We start from the raw sequence: 23,986 nt of genomic DNA, 5'->3' as shown, positions 1-23,986 counted from the left end.
TTCAATCCCACACGGGGTGTATGGTGGTGGAAACAGGACACAGCTGAGCGCTATCTTGTATATTGGACAATAAACAGTTAACCCTGCTCCTGCACATGTCCCAGCAGCGTTAATTACTATTCCCCCTCCAGGCCGCCATGGATAGTGGTGAAAAGATGCAATTCGGCTTTCAGCTATTGCTGGTGGACGAATTACAGTGTTTTTATAGTTATTTGTGCTCCGTCTTCTTACAGAACCTAATTTACTCACTGAGCGCCGCTATAATTCCTGCACCCAAATCTCCTGTTTTTACAGCGCTCGCCACCAGGGTCATGTGCAGAGAGTGCGCCGACAGGGTCATATCCATAAAGCCTCCCCTCTCCCCCCTTCGCGCCCCTTGCCCAGTGACGTACCCCCTGCTGGACAGGAAGTACTCCTCTGGGATTCTCAGGTTTCCCTGTTGTAGGAATGTCATTCCGCCACTGACAACATATTTACATTTTCTGTGTCACCCACTGACTTTCATTACTTTTGTGGCGCCATCACGGAAGCCCGATGATAATGTGTTGTTGACTTTGCTGTGGCTCGGCAGCCGATCGGGAGCTTTCGCCACGATGAGGTGTGGCAAGTGTGCTACGCCCCATTGCTTTGCATTGTTGTTGGGTTTTCCTGAAGTAAAAAAGGGTAATGCAACACACATTTGCAAAGCAAGTGTAAAAGGGGCCTAAGGAAACAATTGATAATGTGATCACTCAGCATCAATTGGGTCTATCAGCGTCACTCTTTTCATGCAAGACAATCTGAATAATCTGATCGAAAATGCAATAAATCATTAAAAATTGGACCGTTATTGGGCACCTTAAATGTTACATCTTATTTTCTCTATGTATCTAATGCTTTAACTTTTTGCTGCCACTCTACAAAAAAGCCTGAAAAAAACAAAGGTGTCAGAGTTTTCCCAAGAAATCAAACAATATACCAGCAAATATTTTCTTTTGCATTTTTTAGTATTATGTATTTGTGCTAGGTTGGCATTGCATGTGAAACATAAACACTAATGCTTCCTCAGAATGGTTCACAATCTTACTTCATTAAAATAGTCAGCTGTTCTTGCCCCAGTCTATGGCTATGTTAAAGAGGAACTCCAGTGAAAATAATGTAATAAAAAAAGTGCTTCATTTTTACAATAATTATGTATACATGATTTAGTCAGTGTTTGCTCATTGTAAAATCTTTCCTCTCCCAGATTCACATTCTGACTTGTATTACATGGAGACATTGTTACTGTGGGCAGATTATGGAGCTGTTTCTAGCTGGTCTGGCTTTAACAGACAGCTATTTCCTGTCTGAACATTGTTACATTGTGACAGTTTGCCCAGAGTACCGTACGGTACCAGAGCCTCTTGTGGGAGGGGTTTCAGCACAAAATCAGTCATACAGCGCCCCCTGATGGTCTGTTTGTGAAAATCATTATTTTTCTCATGTAAAAGTGGGTATCAGCTACTGATTGGGATAAAGTTCAATTCTTGGTCGGAGTTTCTCTTTAAGGGAGAACAGGTAATCTTTTATCATTTAAATATGTTTGCAAATAGTTTTCTAACATGTGGTAGTCACCTGCCGTGACACCTTCTTAAAAAAGGTGTGGTTACTCTGCCGTTCACTTCCCTCCTGCTACTCTATGAAAGACACAGACTGCCACTCACTCTCCCTCTCAAAGCATTTTCTGAGAGGAAGTTTGACTAGGCTGTCATTCACACTTCAGGAAATGATAGAGATGCAACCCAAGAAAATAGCCTTCGATAGCCTGGCTTCTTAACCATTCACAGACAGCCTGGCAGTCTGCTCTAAATCACGGCTCTACCTGTGGTTAAAAATGTCTGCAGAATTTAAACTAAAAAAAAACAAATAAATCTAGTTTTTGAATGGAAAACACTGCTTATCTGTTTTGCAGATTTTGGATGCAAAGATCTGTTTTTAAAAGCGGGATTGTCACCATAAAAATCAAATTTCAACAGCAACTGGTCTGAGTGTATTAAGTGATAAAGATGCTAATCCTGCATTCAAAACTTTTTCTGCTGTTATGGTTTGGAGTTATCAAATACCTTAGGAGCACTTGCCCTTTAATAGCCATTGCCATTCAGTTGCATGCCGGGGGTTCTTTTTATCTATAATATTGTCCTCCTCTTCCCTTTATTTCTCTGCCTAGCTGAAACATAATCCTCTGCTCACTTGTGTTTACAAGCAAGACTGAGGTGACTCAGTGATTGGAGGAGAAAAGAAAAAAAATTAAGGGAAGAAATGACTTCAGTATTTAGCCAAACTGTGGGCAAAAGACATGGTTCCCACCAGGAACAGAATTCTCTTCATGTACCATATAAATTTCACTTAAATCAAAGCGTGGACAGTACAATACATGTGTTATGTAAGTAGATCAAGTATTTATCTACTTATATATGTGTTTTCTTTCCCTTGCATAGTATGGCCAAGAGTTTTTTAAAGCGGACCCAAACAAAACATTTTTTTAATTCAAAATATTTAGTTGCACCACTCTGACACATACAAAGATAAATAAACACTCCTTCAAGCCTAAGAGCATTTCAGTGCATGCTTTTCACCCTTCTCTTTTCATAACTAGGGTTATACAGGTGGCAGCCATTAGCAATTCCTCCTGTGCTGGACACCAGTCTGCCGGATTCTGTCCCGGCAATAAATGTAAAATATTTTATATTTGTCATCATGCAGCTTAAAAAAGGCTGCTATTTAGTATTATAATTTAGAAAATAGATTTTATTCCTGAAATCTTGTATTTTTAATTTGGGTCCACTTTAAGTGCCTGTACTTTAAGGCAAGCAGAATGAGTGGCTGCTCCCAGTTGAAGGTCAGGTGGCCACTTAAAAATTGCCGTAGAAATCCACTGAGTACCAAATAGAAGTTAAATTTAAATTTTATTTCTATCAGACAATTTTCTTGAAAAATTAGGTTTTACAAAACAAGTTGGTTCATCAATAATACACTGTTTCTTGTCATTATTTCAATTTCCTTCAATATACACAAAACTAAAAATATGAAAGCAATTATAGAAATACTGAAGGAGAATTTCACCAACCTTTCTCTTTTGAACTGGAGAAAATGTGTGGCTTCCATGTGTGCCCAATACATGGGTCTGAAATATGAAAAAAAATGTAATATTTACTTACTGTAATTATTATTTAAAATGACATCTTGAAGCACTGGCAACAAGCTAAGAGCTAAGACCACAGTCTGCAGCTAGCCCATTCATTAATGAGCTAATTGATTCTAAGGAATTCTAGGCTTAGGAGCATGGAGCTACACCCAGGGGCCAATACCAACCCACTTGGCTTTTATTAGTAGAGTGTACCGTGGAGGTTAATGCAGCAAATCCTCCCATTACCCTTCCTTTTCACACCACCCTTATCACAGTCTTAAGAACAAAATGTAGTTGGGAAAGGGGTAATATGGTAAGGAAGGGGGGGGGGGGGGGACTTATGATGATATACAGTACAGACCAAAAGATTGGACACACCTTCTCATTCAAAGAGTTTTCTTTATTTTGATGACTATGAACATTGTAGATTCACACTGAAGGCGTCCAAACTATGAATTAGAACATGTAGAAGTAAAGTACATAACCAAAAAGCGTGAAACAACTGAAAATGTCATATTCTAGGTTCTTCAAAGTAGCCACCTTTTGCTTTGATTACTGCTTTGCACACTCTACAATGTTCATAGTCATGAAATTAAAGAAAACCCTTTGAATGAGAAGGTGTGTCCAAACGTTTGGTCTGTACTGTATGGTCACAAAGAGACCAGACAGCCACTGTCTCCAAAGTAAATAGGTAAACCACACCGTGGAAGAATATTTTCATTAGATAAAAATGCACATTTTAATGCACATTTTAACCTATTTTATTAAAATCATATTCAAATGACAAAAATCATGCAATACTTTGCTTCACCTGCTGGTTGCAGAATGTGTCCATCTGTAATTTTCAACCAATCATGCAAAACAGCTGTAAGCTTCCCATTTAAGGACTTCTCCTTCCCTAACACCTTACACTCTGCCAGAGTTTAAATTAATATAGACTTCTGCTTGCTGCCTGAGCCCCTATTCCAGCTACATAGTTACATAGTTATTTTGGTAGAAAAAAAGACATACGTCCATCGAGTTCAACCAGTTGATGTTACTGACTTCTGAGACTGCTGTTTTTTACCCCGATCCTATGGTTTACCTGAAATTTATTGCATTTGCTTTCTCGACGTTCTGCTTCTAGCTTGTTTTCTATACTTTTTTTTAAAATCAGCCTTTATTAAAACAAAAAGGCAAATATAACAAAACATTCAAACAGACTGTATGAATCAAAGACACAGCAGCCAGATAATACAAAGGTAAATAACAACAATAACAAACAAAAAAAAAGCTGAATAAGAAACAGCAGTGGCACAGTGCAGCCCAATCAAACCCTCATATCTTATACAAGGTGAGAGGATCGGCCATATATACCCAAGTATCAAAAATTAAGTAAACCCTCCAAATATTCTATCCCGTATTAAAGAGAAGTCTGGTAGCCCCGGAGTATCCAACCAACCTGACTAAATCAAATCAAATTTATGGGGAGCCCCTCTATGCATATAAATGAGTTTTTCCAACTTTAAACACTTGAGGACCATGGGCTTTACCCCCCTTAAGGACCAGGCACTTTTTTTCCATTCAGACCACTGCAGCTTTTACGGTTTATTGCTCGCTGATACAACCTATTACCTAAATGAATTTTGGCTCCTTTTCTTGTCACTAATAAAGCTTTCTTTTGGTGCTATTTGATTGCTGCTGCGATTTTTATTTTTTATTATATTCATCAAAAAAGACATGAATTTTGGCAAAAAAAATGATTTTTTTTAACTTTCTGTGCTGACATTTTTCAAATAAAGTAACATTTCTGTATACATGCAGCGCGAAAAATGTGGACAAACATGTTTTTGATTAAAAAAAACCCCATTCAGTGTATATTTATTGGTTTGGGTAAAAGTTATAGCGTTTACAAACTATGGTGCAAAAAGTGAATTTTCCCATTTTCAAGCACTTTTCTGACCCCCTGTCATGTTTCATGAGGGGCTAGAATTCCAGGATAGTATAAATACCCCCCAAATGGCCCCATTTTGGAAAGAAGACATCCCAAAGTATTCACTGAGAGGCATAGTGAGTTCATAGAAGATATTATTTTTTGTCACAAGTAAGTGGAAAATGAAACTTTGTGACAAAAAAAAAAAAAAAAGTTTCCATTTCTTCTAACTTGCGACAAAAAAAAACATAAATCTGCCACGGACTCACCATGCCCCTCTCTGAATACCTTGAAGTGTCTACTTTCCAAAATGGGGTCATTTGTGGGGTGTGTTTACTGTCTAATTTGTAAGCTGTAAAGCCTAAAGGTGATCATTGGACTTTGGGCCCCTTAGCGCAGTTAGGCTGCAAAAAAGTGCCACACATGTGGTATTGCCGTACTCAGTAGAAGTAGTATAATGTGTTTTGGGGTGTATTTTTACACATACCGATGCTGGGTGGGAGAAATATCTCTGTAAATGACAATTTTTTTAATTTTTTTTACACCCAATTGTCCATTTACAGAGATCTTTCTCCCACTCAGCATGGGTATGTGTAAAAATACACCCCAAAACACATTATACTACTTCTCCTGAGTACGGCGATACCACATGTGCGGCACTTTTTTGCACCCTAACTGCGCTAAGGGGCCCAAAGTCCAATGAGTACCTTTAGGATTTCCCAGGTCATTTTGAGAAATTTCGTTTCAAGACTACTCCTCACGGTTTAGGGCCCCTAAAATGCCAGGACAGTATAGGAACCCCACAAATGACCCCATTTTAGAAAGAAGACACCCCAAGGTATTCCGTTTGTAGTACGGTGAGTTCATAGAAGATTTTATTTTTTATCACAAGTTAGCGGAAAATGACACTTTGTGAAAAAAACCAATACAAATCAATTTCCGCTAACTTGTGACAAAAAATAAAATCTTCTATGAACTCACCGTATTACTAACAGAATACCTTGGGGTGTTTTCTTTCTAAAATGGAGTCATTTGTGGGGTTCCTATACTGTCCTGGCATTTTAGGGGCCCTAAACCGTGAGGAGTAGTCTTGAAACAAAATTTCTCAAAATGACCTGTGAAATCCTAAAGGTACTCATTGGACTTTGGGCCCCTTAGCGCAGTTAGGGTGCAAAAAAGTGCCACACATGTGGTATCACCGTACTCGGGAAAAGTAGTACAATGTGTTTTGGGGTGTATTTTTACACATACCCATGCTGGGTGGGAGAAATAACTCTGTAAATGGACAACTGTGTGTAAATAAATCAAAAGATTGTCATTTACAGAGGTATTTCTCAGACCCAGCATGGGTATGTGTAAAAATACACCCCAAAACACATTATACTACTTCTCCCGAGTATGGCGATACCACATGTGTGGCACTTTTTTGCACCCTAACTGCGCTAAGGGGCCCAAAGTCCAATGAGTACCTTTAGGATTTCACAGGTCATTTTTGTTTCAAGACTACTCCTCACGGTTTAGGGCCAGGGCAGTATAGGAACCCAACTAATGACCCCATTTTAGAAAGAAGACACCCCAAGGTATTCCGTTAGGAGTATGGTGAGTTCATAGAAGTTTTTATTTTTTGTCACAAGTTAGTGGAAATTGATTTTAATTGTTTTATTTCACAAAGTGTCATTTTCCGCTAACGTGTGACAAAAAATAAAATCTTGTATGAACTCACCATACTCCTAACGGAATACCTTTGGGTGTCTTCTTTCTAGAATGGGGTCATTTGTGGGGTTCCTATACTGCCCTGGCATTTTAGGGGCCCTAAACCGTGAGGAGTAGTCTTGAAACCAAATGTCGCAAAATGACCTGTGAAATCCTAAAGGTACTCATTGGACTTCGGGCCCCTTAGCGTACTTGAGGAAGCCGGAAGCCGGCGAAACGTCGGGGGAGCCGCATACCTCCTGCATGGGACGCCACGCCGTCCCGACCTCCATTCAGTGCATTGCGGGTCCGCATTAAGGCACCGACATCTAGCCGTGCAAGCCGCCCGGTCCCGGGGCCGAGGTGGAGGTTGCTTGGACCTGTTGTGCTACTCCTCTGCACACCTCCACATACCCGCTTGGGGCACATGCTGGAGCATTACACACGCCATACAACTTGCTTCAACTTCATTGATGGATGCCTGGGAGATGAGATTGCCATCCTCTGATGCGGTCTGGTGAGCTAAACCGTTGCACATTGACAAGGTCCTTGCTGGGCATTTTATATATATTGCATATGAACTGTGATCGTGGAGATCCGATCTGTTTGTTCTCTTCTTTGCCGCCTGGCTTTTGCATGGACTCACAAGTCACTTCGCATATAGCTTGTTGTGCTCCCAACCCTGCTTACTAACAATCTGCTTCAAACCTGCTACATAGACTCCCATCCATTTATCCTGGTGAACTATATATCAATAGGGAGCTACACCTTTACTGGTACTATTTTTGAACTGCTCTGGCATTTTTGTCAACCAGTAGATGTTTGAATATACTGTAGATCCCATACATCGGGTCAGACCCCTTAGCTGCCGGCTAGTGAGTGGTGGTGTGCATGAGGAGTTGGATGGTTGGTGTTGTGACGGGGTGGCCATCCCATGTTCTTTTTATTGATTTTATGTTGTCTCTTGATATTTAATAAAATTTATACATTTTTTTGTTATACATCTGTATAGATCTTTTTTTCTAGATAACGCTATAGGGGGTGTAGGTCCTGCTATTTAAAATTTACCACTGCCATTACATTGTTTGTCAAAGTAGTATAATGTGTTTTGGGGTGTATTTTTACACATACCCATGCTGGGTGGGAGAAATATCTCTGTAAATGACAATTGTGTGTAAAAAAAATCAAACAATTGTCATTTACAGAGATATTTCCTAGGTGCGCTAAGGGGCCCAACGTCCTATTCACAGGTCATTTTGAGGCATTTGTTTTTTAGACTACTCCCCTTGGTTTAGGGCCCCTAAAATGCCAGGGCAGTATAGGAACCCCACAAGTGACCCCATTTTAGAAAGAAGACACCCCAAGGTATTCCGTTAGGTGTATGGCGAGTTCATAGAAGATTTTATTTTTTGTCACAAGTTAGTGAAAAATGACACTTTGTGAAAAAAAAAACAATAAAAATCAATTTCCGCTAACTTTTGACAAAAAATAAAATCTTCTATGAACTCGTCATACACCTAACAGAATACACTGGGGTGTCTTTTTTCTAAAATGGGGTCACTTGTGGGGTTCCTATACCGCCCTGGCATTTTACGGGCCCTAAACCGTGAGTAGTCTGGAAACCAAATGTCTCAAAATGACTGTTTAGGGGTATAAGCATCTGCAAATTTTGATGACAGGTGGTGTATGAGTGGGCAAATTTTGTGGAACCGGTCATAAGCAGGGTGGCCTTTTAGATGACAGGTTGTATTGGGCCTGATCTGATGGATAGGAGTGCTAGGGGGGGTGACAGGAGGTGATTGATGGGTGTCTCAGGGGGTGGTTAGAGGGGAAAATAGATGCAAAATTGGAAAGGGGTCTGAGGGGGATCTGAGGGTTTGGCCGAGTGATCAGGAGCCCACACGGGGCAAATTAGGGCCTGATCTGATGGGTGGGTGTGCTAGGGGGTGACAGGAGGTGATGGATGGGTGTCTCAAGGTGTGATTAGAGGGGGGAATAGATGCAAGCAATGCACTGGCGAGGTGATCAGGGCTGGGGTCTGAGGGTGTTCTGAGGGTGTGGGCGGGTGATTGAGTGCCCTAGGGGCAGATAGGGGTCTAATTTGATGGATAGCAGTGACAGGGGGTGATTGATGGGTAATTAGTGGGTGTTTGGAGGAGAGAACAGATGTAAACAATGCACTTGGGAGGTGATCTGACGTCGGATCTGCGGGCGATCTATTGGTGTGGGTGGGTGATCAGATTGCCCGCAAGGGGCAGGTTAGGGGCTGGTTGATGGGTGGCAGTGCCAGGGGGTGAATGATGGGTGGCAGTGCCAGGGGGTGATTGATGGGTGGCAGTGACAGAGGGTGATTGACAGGTGATCAGTGGGTTATTACAGGGAAGAACAGATGTAAATATTGATAAGGGGGGGTCTGAGGGCAATCTGAGCATGTAGGCGGGTGATTGGGTGCCCGCAAGGGGCAGATTAGGGTCTGATCTGATGGGTAACAGTGATAGGGGGTGATTGATGGGTGATTGATGGGTAATTAGTGGGTGTTTGGGGTAGAGAACAGATGTAAACACTGCACTTGGGAGGTGATCTGACATCGGATCTGCGGGCGATCTATTGGTGTGGGTGGGTGATCAGATTGCCCGCAAGGGGAAGGTTAGGGGCTGATTGATGGGTGGCAGTGACAGGGGGTGATTGATGGGTGATTGACAGGTGATTGACAGGTGATCAGGGGGATAGAGGTATACAGTACACAGGGGGGAGGTCTGGGGGGGGGTCTGGGGAGAATCTGAGGGGTGGGGGGTGATCAGGAGTCCCCAGGGAGCAGTTTAGGGTTAAAAAAAATAGCGTTGACAGATAGTGACAGGGAGTGATTGATGGGTGATTAGGGAGGTGATTGGGTGTAAACAGGGGTCTGGGGGGTGGGCAGGGGGGGGGGGGTCTGAGGGGTGCTGTGGGCGATCAGGGGGCAGGGGAGATCAGTGTGCTTGGGTGCAGACTAGGGTGGCTGCTGCCTGCCCTGGTGGTCCCTCGGACACTGGGACCACCAGGGCAGGAGGCAGCCTGTATAATACACTTTGTAAACATTACAAAGTGTATTATACACTTTCCGTGCGGCGATCGTGGGGTTAACATCCCGCCGGCGCTTCCGTATGGGGCGGTGGGATGTTGCGGCGGGTGAGCGGAGTCAGGCGCCGGCGGAGGATCGCTTCACGGATGACGCGATCGCTCCGCCCATTCCCCTACAAGGACCGCTGCCTTTGGGCATGAGCTGGTCCTTGCGGGGTCCACTTCCCAGCCGCCTCTGTGCGTTAGGCGGTCGGGAAGTGGTTAAGTACGCGTTAATCTGTTTGACCCAATTTTCTGCCGTCGGAGGGCACGGGTTTTTCCAGGCACGAAGAATAAGCAGTCTTGCCTGAAATAGCAATCTATGCACCATCAATTGGATATGTTCCAGCATCGTCACACCAGTAAATAGACCTAGGATACAAAATTGAACAGTTCTGGGAATCTTTTGTTTTACGACTGTGTCCAGAATTTTTTATATTTTCTCCCAGTATCTATGTAACTTTGGACAATGCCAAAGCATATGCAAGAGATCCCCAAGATCACTACGGCACCTAGCACATAATGGATCTTCTCTTCGGTGCATAACATAAAGCTTTTTAGGTGTCAACAGGTTTCTATGTAAAATGTTAAGTTGGGATAATTTTTGAGAGGCATTAGTAGAAACCATTGGAACAGATTGAAGTACTGCTATCCAGTCTTCGTTCGTTAACATGTCGAGATCTTCTACCCACTTATTGTAGCTCTTAAGAGGGAATTTCTTCAGGAACAGACCCATCACTAAAGTGTAACAAGAAGAGATAAACCCACTTCTTACCATAAATTGGCTAGCAAGGTTAAAAACCGGAGTCGGGTATAACCGCATGGGTTGTGTAAGATTCTGTTTACGAATTGCATTAACCAATTGCGTATATTGAAATTTAAATAATGGCGAGTTACTAATGTGCAATATTTCTAATAACTGGTCAGGCGGTTCTAAACTCGGCTCCTTCCATAATTTGTGCGAATGAAGGAATTCCATCTCTAGCACATTTTTTCAGGAATTTTAAATTTAACAACTCAGGAAATCGTGGATAACAATATAGTGGGGTGTAGCTTGTTAGCCCTTCCACACTCTGCATCTTGTTTTCTATACTTAGCTTATTTTTTCTTATTTTTAATTTTTTATAGTTGCTTACTGAGTTTTTTTTTTTTTTTTTTGGGGGGGGGGGGGGGGTGTTAATAGCACATTTAATCCAATAAGTGGTTCTTATATAGTGTCTCCGCTCTTTAGTAGATATTAGAAAAAAAGTGGCACTGGCACCGAGCTGGTCTGTACTGTGCTCCGGCCTGCTGCTCACCTGTAGACTGCCATGTTCTGGCCTGTTCCTCAGCTTGTCCTGGCCTGCTGCTCAGCCATTCTAGGCCATTATCTGCCCTACTGCTCAGCCAGACTCTGCCATAATCTGGACTTTGGCTCAGATGGTCTCTGCAATGTTTTAGTCTGCTGCTCTGTGGGACCCTGCAAAGTTCTAGCCTGTTTTGGCTTGTGACCTGCCATGCTCCAATCTACTGCTCAGCCAGACTCAGCCATGATCAGGCCTGTGGCTCAGCCGGACTCCATAGCATTCTAACTGGCTTCTCAGTCAGACTCAGTTACAGCATGCTACTCAACGGGACTCTGCAAAGTTCCCGCTAGACTCTGCAATATTTTGGCTTGTGAATGAGACAAAATCTGCCGAGTTCCATTAATCATTAGCGGCACCTACGCTCTATCCCCAAGCTATTAAAGAGGAACTGTAACGCCAAAACGGCCCCTGGGGGGTACTCACCTCGGGTGGGGGAAGCCTCAGGATCCTAATGAGGCTTCCCACGCCGTCCTGCGTCCCTCGGGGGTCTCGCTGTAGCCCTCCGTGCAGTCCGGGCAGCGGTGACGTCATTATTTACCTTCCTGGCTCCTGCGCAGGCGCTCTGATGCCTCTCGGCGCCGAAGTAGGCGGAAATACCCGATCGCCGTCGGGTCTGCTCTACTGCGCAGGCGCAAGTTTCCGGCGCCTGCGCAGTAGAGCGGACCCGACGGAGATCGGGTATTTCCGTCTATTTCCGTGCCCCCGCTGGAGCCAGCAAAGGTAAATATTGAAATGACAGTCGGCACAGTCGCCGGCTGTTCGGAGGGCTGCGGCGAGACCCCCGTGGGACAGAGGACGGCGTGGGAAGCCTCATTAGGATCCGGAGGCTTCCCCCACCCGAGGTGAGTACCCCCCAGGGGAGGTTTTTGTTGTTACAGAGTCTCTTTAAGGCATTTTGTATTGACCTGAGGAAGTGGGTCATGACCCGTGAAACGCGTTGTCAGATTGTTCTTTGGATAAACTTTTTTCCAGTTGAACTGGTGTCTATATCATTTGGAAAGGTAAGCGATTACCTCTCTCTTTTTCATTAATAATTTATAACAAAACACTAAAATAAAGTATACAGAGGGCGCCTCCATCCTACCTAATACCTCTTAAGGTGGCCACTAATGATCCAATTTCTAGTGACAAATCTTTCGAGTGATCGAATAATTCTGATCGGAAGTGAAATATTGTAATACATCGTTCACTACATCATCAACGAACCAATCTTTGCTTTCTTTCTATCACAAAAATACAATCAGACGACGTTTTTATAATCATTCGTAATCAATTGTGCCCATCAACGGAAATTATTTACAACCAATCTGATCACATCCGATCAGATTTATCTGATCGTTCGAACAATTTTTCACTAGGAATTGGACTGTTAGTGGCCACCTTTAGACATTTGATTTACTTCAGTAAACACTCTAGCCTGGCCTAGTCTGAGAATGTAAGGCATAACTTATGTCATCTTGTGCACTTTCTACGAGCACCCAAGCCAAACCTTAAAAAAATGGCTCAAAAAGATAAGAGCCTAAAACATCTGGGGGTAAGTTTTCACACCAAATTTTGATTCTACACTCAGCGGCTGATAGGGGGTGTGAGATTCCTATGAACAATTTATGGATCCTTAAAGCAGAACCCACATTTATTATTGTAGCAAACCCTCTTCAATTACAACTGTATTAGTATGTTATTTTCCAGCTTACCACAAGGTGGTGCTGGTGGTTCACAAATTTAATGTTTGTTTATTTTCCTCACGTTAGCTCTAACAGTAACTTTGCACCCCCTCCCCCCAGAAATAAAGACGGGTAGTGCCAGAGCTGTACATTTAATTTATAAATTATAAAAATGTTTTTCAAAAAGCCACAACATAGGCTTAGTTATAGATTTCAGACCCGAACTTTTACAATATCCTCATTTAGGCCTGCAATGAAAGCCTTCAAAGACCATCTGGATTGTTTGTCAGCTTCCTGTAGTTTATTGATTTGTCTCTCTATAGGTTTAAAATTGCCAAGGTTGGCTACTGATGAAATGCCTTGTAAGTTGCTCGCTCCCAGGCACCAATGACAATACATTAGTATATAGAGGCATCAAGAGTTGGATCAGGATTCGAGGTAAATTAAACTAAGGAGTCGGAGTCAAAGTCAGGACTTTTTCAACCAGTATACATACCATATTCAAAAGATCTGTGGTTCCCCCAAAACTTTTCTGGCTGACACAATCAGATTCATCATCTGCAGAAAAACTTCTCACTGAGTCCTTTTGGCTTTTTTCAACTTTGTACAAAATAAGAAAGTTACATTTGGATTAAGATTAAAGAACAAAAATGGACAAACAAAACAAACTAATCTCTTTATGTTAAACTTTGACTTCTCCCTGCCAGATTTATTCAATGTTCGTGAAAAAAATAAAGCTTATTTAGGACGCAAGCCAGAGAAAATGGAAATGACATGACAGTGGAAGCAGAACTACTCGATGCAGCTTCTCCAAACTGTGTCATTAAAAACAAAACTGTGATTATGTGTTAATGCAGTCTTCTTCTTTGTAAAGCAAACCTATAGGAGAAAGATATTGAGGTTGCCATCTTGATTTCCTTTGAAAATTATACGTTGTTGATTGTTGTGCTAATCCTTTTGACTGGCCTTGCATAAATATAAAGAGCAAGTGCTCAGACGTAAAGAGAAACCATGACCAAGAATTGAACTTCATTCCAATCAGTTGCTGATACCCCCTTTCCCATGAGAAATCTTTTCCTTTACTCAAACTGATCACCAGGGTGCTCTGCATGGCTGATATTGTGGTGAAACCCCTCCCACAGTGTTATGTCAGGACCATGGTGCTGACATCACACTGTGGGAGCCTTGTTGCACTGTGGGAAATAACAGCTGCCACTGACATCACCTGCCGGCAGTAAAAATGTTGCCATAAGACGAATATTAGAATGCAAATCAGGGAGAGGAAAACATTTACAATGGGCAATCACTGACTAAATGACTTAAACATAATTATTGTAAAAATTAATCACTTTTGTTAATTACGTTATTTTCACTGGAGTTCCTCTTTAAGTCTTATTCCACTGTCTGCAGATTTTTTTTTTATTTTTTTAACAAATGTGAAATTCTGACACGTCTGAAGTCAAAGGTTTAGCATGACAATTACGGTAGACAACCGGAATTTGAAAAAGAAATAAAGATGGCAACTTCCATATTCCCCTTGTTACAGAATTATTCTAATGTTTTTGCTTTGATAGCACAAAAGGTTTAGCTCCAAATCAGAGGTGTGCTCAGTGATGGGGATGACCAAAGTAATGTGCAATATGAGGAATTGTGATGAAGGCGGTATTAATACCATTATCCAGGTATTCTCGCTATATCTTAGCCATCCCCATACAAAACTGTAGGTATCAGCCCTGGTCCCATAACCCCACACACCTCTACTCCAAACCACAGTCACTCAAAATGGCAGCACCTGCTGAATAGTGATTAGTTTTCTTCTTTAGTTGGTCCTATCCCCATCCCTCAATCTCTTAAATTTTCTTGATTGATTTGCGAGGTTTCCCTTCAACATAATAGCCCACAGCAAGACTGAGGAGGAGGAAGAAGCTGGGCTAATATAATGTTAAATCCACAGCTGATATCTGAGTTTCCAGGACCCAAGAAATTAGGAAGTACGTGATGCTGCTGCATGTCACATGTGTTAACAGATTAAAAGCGAGAAAAAATATGTATTTTTTTACATACACTTGTCCTATTTCAGTTTCTCTAGGCGCATGAAAAAAAAATACTTTTTTCATAATGTTTCTTGGGTTTTTCATCACTTAGAACCTGTAGTTGATTACCAATTTAGTTGTGAAAAAAAGCAAAACACTTCTGATCAATTACTAGAAGGAGCTCATCTTTTGATGGTTGATAACGCTACTAGATTCTAATGCAGCGAATAAAATACATTACCAAATCTAACTTCAGGTTCTGCTTGGTGGAAAACTTAGAAAGCATCAAAATACTTTTCCCCCCCCAAGACACTGTACTTAAAAACATGCTTGTTCTCTAAAATGTACACATGAACATTCACTGTAAAATGTTAGACCCCTTTCTCTAAAACTAATCACAGAGTTCTGGAGCAGTACAAGATTCTTGAAAATTAAAACTAGACCTTACCAGACTTTGAAACTGCAGAAGCATCATGGGAATTTGATGTAATACTAGCTTGTCTTACTTTAAGAAGACCTGGTGGAACAGTTTTGCTAGGTACAGGTAATGAAGAATCCAGTAAATTACCACTTAATGGTGGCAATGTACGGGTCAAATCATGGATCTGATCAGAAAGAAATGGTAAGAATTTATTTGTTTCATGTATGAAAGCATGAGCATAAATCAAAACTATGAAGTGTCATTCAGCATGATAAATACATATTACAAAATAAGAATTTTGATTGTCCTCACTAGAGTAGGGAGGATCAATAAAATGAAAAATACAAAATTAGAATAAATTAAAACAATGTTAGATAATGACACAAAATCTCTCCTATTTTTAACAGCAGCCACTTTAGCTAAAGTATTACGAAGTGCGTTAGCATCAGCCAAGGACACAAGGACAGACACCATCCTTTTCTCCCTTTTGTGGTAGGATTAAGGTGGAAAGCAGTATTAGGTGGCATTTATCTCCCCACTAGAGATGACCCGAACGGTTCGCCGGCGAACGGTTCTAGGCGAACTTTCGTGGTTCGCGTTCGCCAGTGAAGGGGAACTTTTGCGGAAGTTTGCTTCGCCCTCATAGTGCGCCATTAGGGTCAACTTTGACCCTCTACATCACAGTCAGCAGGCACATTGTAGCCAATTAGGCTACACTCTCTCCTGAAGCCACTCCCCCCCTTATAAAAGGCAGGCAGCGCTGGCTATTACACTCATTTGTGTACCTGCAGTAATTAGTGAAGGGACAGCTGCTGGCAGACTCTCATAGGGAAAGATTAGTTAGGCTCTTGTAGGCTTGTTAGCTAGCTCCTGGCTGATTGTTATTGCTAAAATAGCACCCCTCAACAGCTCTTTTGAGAGCTAATGTTCTCCTGATGTGTTTTTTTTTTGTGTTGCCCACTGACACTGCATTATACAGCCCTATCTGTTGCAGCTGGACCTTGGTAATTGCTATTACTGTGCCAGCCAGGCCCTGCCTAACTATCTATACTGGGACACCTACCTATGCCTACCTAACTACTGGGGCACCTACTTACCTATACGGGGACACCTACCTATGCCTACCTACCTATACTAGGGCATCTACCTATGCCTACCTACCTATAATAGGGCACCTACCTATGCCTACCTACCTATACTGGGTGTCCAGCCTATGCCTAGCTAACTACTGGGGCACCTACCTATGCCTATCTACCTATACTGGGACACCTACCTATGCCTACCTACCTATACTGGGACTCCTACCTATGCCTAGCTAACTACTGGGGCACCTACCTATGCCTATCTACCTATACTGGGACACCTACCTATGGCTACCTACCTATACTGGGACACCTACCTATGGCTACCTACCTATACTGGGATTCCTACCTATGCCTAGCTAACTACTGGGGCACCTACCTATCCCTATCTACCTATACTGGGACACCTACCTACCTATACTGGGACTCCTACCTATGCCTAGCTAAATACTGGGACACCTACCTATGCCTATCTACCTATACTGGGACACCTACCTACCTATACTGGGACTCCTACCTATGCCTAGCTAACTACTGGGGCACCTACCTATGCCCATCTACCTATACTGGGACACCTACCTACCTATACTGGGACTCCTACCTATGCCTACCTAACTACTGGGGCACCTACTTACCTATACGGGGACACCTACCTATGCCTACCTACCTATACTGGGGCACCTACCTATGCCTACCTACATACAAGAAGATAATAAGGTCGTTGCTTCTATGTGGACAGACCAAATTCGATCAGCTGGACATTCAGTCACTGTTGTTCTGTCATACAGCTACCTCAGCCCGACCATATGGGCTTGAAAAACCGCCATGGCCTGCACTCTCGCCATGGTGCGCACCAGTCCAGCACGGCCATCACTATGCAAACAGATGTTTGCGGTGCATTACACAGTGAGTTTGGTGTGTCAGTGTGAAGCAGAACTCTAATTACACTCCCTGATTGATGTATATGTTACGGCCAAAACCAGAAATCAGCCAATTCTAGAATTGGCCGGCCGTTTCGAGAACTGGCCGATTTTACGTCGGCCAAAGTCCAAAATGCTGGGAATTTCTGACATTGGCCGGCCAGTTCTAGAAATGGCCAAAGTCAGTCGGCCAAAGTCCAAAATGTACAAGTCACGAGTCCTTTCCGACAGCACGAAAGGCACTCAGAACCTCGTCTCTGCTCTGAAAGATACAAAATAGCATAATAACCTTAAGACTCAAACACACTATCATCGCTTTTCTGAGCGCTTGATTAGCGCTTTCTGAGCAATTTTTCAAAATATCTCCCATGCACTTTCACTTAAATTGCGGTAAAAATCGAGACGATTGCGTACGTTTTTACGTGTACGTGGCAATTTTTTACCACAATTTTAATGAAAGTGAATGGGAACGATTTTTAAAAAGTGCTCACAATGCGCTAATCAATCGCAAGCGCTCAGAAAAGGGCTTATAGTGTGTCTGAGCCCTTAAAGAAAAATGTCCTTTATTGCAAAATGTATTTGTTACAGCGGATAATCTGCAGTGTGTCTACTTCCTGCTTTCATGGAAGCAGACATATTATCCTGTGTTTACCAATTACATTCCTGAGCCGACCCAGCTGAGACATCAAATTTCAATGGTGATTAGTCACAGATGAAGAGGAATTAGACAGACTAAACTCTAAATTCATACGGGTGCATTTCTCTATGTTTTTCGTTTGTCCTGTGCAAGCGTTCAGGTCCACTTATGAGGGGACAAGGAGCGGTGAACTGCGCAGCTGAAGAGGGAAGGCAGACAAAGAAGAAAGCAGACGGGAGGCAGAGATGCAGCGTCAGGACAACATGCGGTGGAGAGTGGGGAGCTCATCAAAACATCGCTGGGGAACAGCCTGGGAAGTTGGAATCAATGGAGCTGAATAGCAGGGGAACTCATCAAGACATCGCAGGGGGAAGAGCCCGGGCTCAGCCCTGGAAGACGGAAGCCTGGGAGTCAAATAGCAGGGGAGGGGAGAATGAGCCGAACAGCCAGAGAGACAGCGGGGAGCCGGACAGCCATGGAGACAGCAAGCAGACTGGAAGGCGAGGGTGAAAGAAGGGGGAGGCGAGCTGACAGGAGGCAGCAGTGACTCAGAACTTCGGGACTTGGCCGGCCACATCTAGCCAGAATGCGTTCTGGCCGGCCAAAGTCCACAAAAAGCCTCCGTTTCGCAAACTGGCTGCTTCAGCCAGCCATTTCTAGCTTTGACCGGCCAGAACCTGAAGTGGCCAGACTTCGGGTTCTGGCCGTAACATATACACATGCAAGATGTTTTAGAGCACTTTAGGCCTGCAATTTAGCATTCAATGTGATTTCTGCCCTTAAAACGCTGCTTCGCATTCAATCCAGATTTTTCCCCGGGACTTTTGGCGTCTATCCCACTCTGCCATGCCCCCCTCCAGGTGTTAGACCCCTTGAAACATCTTTTCCATCACTTTTGTGGCCAGCATAATTTTTTCTATTTTTCAAAGTTCGCCTCCTCATTGAAGTCTATTGCGGTTCGTGGAAGTTCGCGTGAACCAAACTTTTTGCGGAAGTTCGCGAACCGAAAATCGGAGGTTCGGGCCATCTCTACTCCCCACCCCTTTCACTGCCCCAGATAAAATATTTAGTTGTTCATGCCTCCCACTTAAAAGGACCACTGTCAAAAATTCAGGTGAATTTTGTAAAGGCACAGTATAAAGGCATAATAAAGGCAATATTTCAATATGCATGGCTGCATATATTTTTATGTTTTCTTATATTCAAATGCCTTAGCTGATTTTTAGTCTTATCAGGTAAGCAGTGGTAGATTTGGCAACAGGATGGCAAGGAAACAGGCCATGTTTATAATTAATAAAATAATTTGTTAGCTAGGAGAAAAACATACGCACACCTTGCTAAAAGATGCTGGAATATCTCTTTATAGAACCCAGCACTTCTTTTACTCCTGCAAAGCATGGACTGTTCCTGGGTGCCTATGATGCACATTTTCTGTAGGGATATGTAGATTAGAGCTTGCTGAAATTCATATAAATCAACTTTCCTAAATAGAAAAAATATATGTATATTGATATGCTACCCATGTTAATTATGACTTTACTTTAAATTTATGATAGCTGTCCTTAAATGTAGTGGATTTTAATATTAATAAATAATATAGCTTATAAATAATTACAGTGGCATTTATTATGGTTATACCACTATCTATTTTTTTGTTGGGGAATTTTCCCTTGCTTCCAGTTCTGGAAAGTAAATCTCTTGACAGGAAAGGAAGTCATGTCTCTTGGAACTGTCACTAGAACAGGTGCACTACTAGAGATTTAGCCCCAATTCCTACTACAATGTCACCATTAAAAAAATGAAAGTTCTCTTTCTGTCTCAGAACCAACTGTAATACAGATAGGAAGTGAAGTGGGATTTCTCTAGGAGAAACAGTAAGAGCAGTCAGAGGCGGACTGACCATTCGGGCACTCAGGAACTCGGGCACGGATCGAGGGCCCGTGGTCAGGAAGGGGGCCTGCCAGAGTACCCTGAGCAGGAGGGGAGGCAGCCAGTGAAAGGGAGCGATGGGCACAGTGGTGGAGAAGGGGGGACGTCTCCCCCCCCCTTCCCTCACCTTGGGGCCCACCTTCCTAGCTCTCCCCTCCAGATTAATGTTTAAGTCTCGGTGCAGCGGTTGACAGCGGGCGGGGACTTACTGTTGTTACACAGACGCCGGAGGGAGCTGCGATCTGTGTGCCGCTAGTCTGATCTACTCAAGACCAGACTAGCGGCACACAGATCACAGCTCCCTCCGCCAGCTGGAAGAGCAGTGGTAAGTCCCCGCCTGCTGTCAGCCGCTGTACGGAGACTTAAATATTAATCCGGAGGGAAGAGCTAGGAAGGGGGGCACCCAAGGTAAGGTAAGGGGGGGGGGAGGCGTTCCCCCTTCTCCGCCACTGTGCCCATCGCTCCCTTTCACTGGCTCCCTCCCTTCTTGGGGACACCTACAGACCTGGCTACAAATACTGGGAACACCTATACACCTGGCTACATATACTGGGGACACCTATAGACCTGGCTACATTTACTGGGGAGAACTATAGACCTGGCTATATTTACTGGGGACAACTATAGACCTGGCTATACTGGGAACACCTATACACCTGGCTACATATACTGGGGACACCAATAGACCTGGCTATCTGTACTGGGGACACCTATAGACCTGGCTACCTATTCTGGAGACTCATGTAGACCTGGCTACCTGTTCTGGAGACACATGTAGATCTGGCTACCTATTCTGGAGACACCTGTAGGCCTGGCTATCTATACTGGTAACACTCATAGACCTAGCTACCTATTCTGGGGACACCCATAGACCTGGCTACCTATTCTGGGGGCACCCATAGACCTGGCTATCTAAACTGGGGACACCTATAGACCTGGATACCTGCAAAGTAAACACCTATAGACCTAATTACTTCTACTGGGGATACCTTTTGACCTGGTTACCTATACTGGGGGCACCTATTTTGGGGGAACTTCTGCCAGATTAACTATTTTTGGGGAACCACAGCTGCCATATTAAGTGTATTTTGGGAAACAGCTGCCAGAGTAAGTGTATTTTTGGGGAACTGTTTTCAGACTGTGTATGTTGGGAGAACTGCTGCTTCCAGATTATGTGTATTTTGGGGTAACCACTGCTGCCAGATTACATGTATTTTGGGTGATCCGCTGCCAGATTACGCATATTTTGCGGAACCGCTGCCAAATTATGTGTATTTGGGGGAACCGCTGCTACCAGATTACGTCTATTTTGGGGGAACGACTGCCATATTATCTGTATTTTGGAGGAACCTCTGCCATATTGCATGGATTTTTGGTGAAATGCTGTAAGATTACATGTATTTTGAGGGGAAACACTATGGCAGAGTTCAAACTTCCCCGGCAGACCTTTTACACTACTGCTAAGGTCATGTATATTTTGCCCCACCCATGACCACGCCCACATTATGTTGCGTGACCAGTCCAATTTTTCAGCGCTACGCGCGGCGCACGGTTGTTTATCAGTGTAAAATATCTGTTGGCAGTAAATTATTATATCCTAGTCTGTAAAAAATAACGTGGAATGTGGGCCAACACTGATACAGGGCCCCATACTGCCCGGGGGCCCCATGAGTTGTCAGTCCACCCCTGAGAGCAGTTAAGAATACTTTCTGCACATCATGCAAAATTAAAAATAAATAAAACTTGGCTGGAGTATTTTCCTAATGATGTTTATATGAACTCTCACTACTGAAGAAGCTCAAACACAGGCAAAAACAAGCTGAGATGGAACTAAGGAGCCACTTAGTCAATATTAGGATCACTAGGTAATATTTAGGGATGGTGACAAACTTAACATTACAAGTTGTACACTCACCTAAAGGATTATTAGGAACACCTGTGCAATTTCACATTAATGCAATAATCTAATCAACCAATCACATGGCAGTTGCTTCAATGCCTTTAGGGGTGTGGTCCTGGTCAAGACAATCTCCTGAACTCCAAACTGAATGTCAGAATGGGAAAGAAAGGTGATTTAAGCAATTTTGAACGTGGCATGGTTGTTGGTGCCAGATGGGCCGGTCTGAGTATTTCACAATCAGCTCAGTTACTGGGATTTTCACGCACAACCATTTCTAGGGTTTACAAAGAATAACGGGAAAAGGGAAAAACATCCAGTATGCGGCAGTCCTGTGGGCGAAAATGCCTTGTTGATGCTAGAGGTCAGATGGGTCAACTGATTCAAGCTGATAGAAGAGCAACGTTAACTGAAATAACCACTCGTTACAACCGAGGTATGCAGCAAAGCATTTGTGAAGCCACAACACATACAACATTGAGGCGGATGGGCTACAACAGCAGAAGACCCCACCGGGTACCACTCATCTCCACTACAAATGGATCCATCATGCCTTGTTGTTGGTGGTGTAATGATGGTGGTGCTGCTGTAATGGTGTGGGGGATGATTTCTTGGCACACTTTAGGCCCCTTAGTGCCAATTGGGCATCGTTTAAATGCCACGGGCTACCTGAGCATTGTTTCTGACCATGTCCATCCTTTCATGACCACCATGTACCCATCCTCTGATGGCTACTTCCAGCAGGATAATGCACCATGTCACAAAGCTCGAATCATTTCACATTGGTTTCTTGAACAATGAGTTCACTGTACTAAAATGGCCCCCACAGTCACCAGATCTCAACCCAATAGAGCATCTTTGGGATGTGATGGAACGGGAGCTTCGTGCCCTGGATGTGCATCCCAAAAATCTCCATCAACTGTAAGATGCTGTCCTATCAATATGGGCCAACATTTCTAAAGAATGCTTTCAGCACCTTGTTGAATCAATGCCACGTAGAGTTAAGGCAGTTCTTAAGGCGAAATGGAGTAAACACTGTATTAGTATGGTGTTCCTAATAATCCTTTAGGGAGTGTAGGTTATAGATTTAAAATTGTGTAGAACTTAGGTTTATGTACTTAGGCACAAAGGGATTTTTTTTAATTTATGGTACTCTCTTAAAACCTATGATTATAAAGGGTGATTATCTAAAATACCCTACTCAACCACCTAAACCCCTCATGTCACCCCCATATTACCCGGGCTCCTAATATCGAACCTTCCACATTTGTGCATGCATGGATCGAAGGACCACCACTTTGATTATCGCACAATGATACTTCATCCAGATGCTCAGTGGCACTGTTTAGCAGTAAGTAGGTGATATCTCAAGTAATTTCAGTGGATGCCATCTCCCATCCACTTCATAACAGACCCAGCATACTGGATTTACTGGAAAAAGGAGCAGTAAGAAGGTGCCAGTTGTTTGGATCACACCAGACTATCCCTTTAAAAATGTAAAAATAAAGAATCTGGAGATGCAAGATACATGACATACCTTTTCCCTTCTCCTCACACGTGCAGAGGGAGACCTCTGCAGTGAGGTAGTTCTTTCAATACCTCCATTCACTCTTAAATAATTTTCCTTTAACTCGTCAACAATAACGGTTTCAGATTCCTTAGGCCTCGGTACAGCAAAGACAAGCATATGACATCCACCGCATGCAGCCTGGAAATAAAAATATATGGTTTGAAATAAAAAAAAAAATTATTTAATTACTTTATTTGCCCTAGAGATGGCTTTAAGGTTATAGGAGGAAATTAAGCAGAGCAAAGCAGATAAATAAGATTTACCCCTATTCTGGTTTTGTCAGATAAAACTTAATTTACAGTAGTTATAACCCCCCCCCCCCCCCCCCCCCCACAAACAACAACTACTAATATGGCTTATCCAAATCAGCATTGGCACAGCGAATTATTTTAAAGTAAATGGAGAACACCTGTTGTAGTCAAGAGATTTGAAGTACATTTTTGAAGTATATTTTTGTAGTAAACCTTTGTTTAAAAAGTCAAACTTTTGGCTGTCAATACAGTATAGCCTATACCATAATGACAGAATACCCCAAGCAACTCCATGAAAAGGTGAGTAAAAAGCACAAGTCGGGAGATGGATACAAAAGTATCTCCAAGTCGTTGAGTGTCCCCAGAGTACAGTAAATTCAAGCATTAA

At 42.9% G+C, this 23,986-nt stretch overlaps 1 protein-coding gene across 3 annotated transcripts in view; it reads right to left on the bottom strand.

Annotated features, from left to right (window-relative positions):
- The window catches only part of RPGR (retinitis pigmentosa GTPase regulator), a 102,449-nt gene that overhangs the window by 4,704 nt on the left and 73,759 nt on the right, over positions 1–23,986 (bottom strand). For all 3 annotated transcript variants that reach the window (XM_068269880.1, XM_068269879.1, XM_068269878.1), the window contains 4 exons: positions 23,315–23,485; positions 15,340–15,496; positions 13,355–13,458; positions 3,086–3,142 (listed from right to left, as the gene is read on the bottom strand). In XM_068269880.1, coding sequence (XP_068125981.1) covers positions 3,086–3,142; positions 13,355–13,458; positions 15,340–15,496; positions 23,315–23,485 — 489 coding nt within the window. The remainder of the gene's footprint in view (positions 1–3,085; positions 3,143–13,354; positions 13,459–15,339; positions 15,497–23,314; positions 23,486–23,986) is intronic.

This window comes from Hyperolius riggenbachi, chromosome 2 (genome assembly GCF_040937935.1).
Source record: "Hyperolius riggenbachi isolate aHypRig1 chromosome 2, aHypRig1.pri, whole genome shotgun sequence".
Lineage (NCBI taxonomy): Eukaryota > Metazoa > Chordata > Amphibia > Anura > Hyperoliidae > Hyperolius > Hyperolius riggenbachi.
This window is presented reverse-complemented; position numbering and strand designations above follow the sequence as displayed.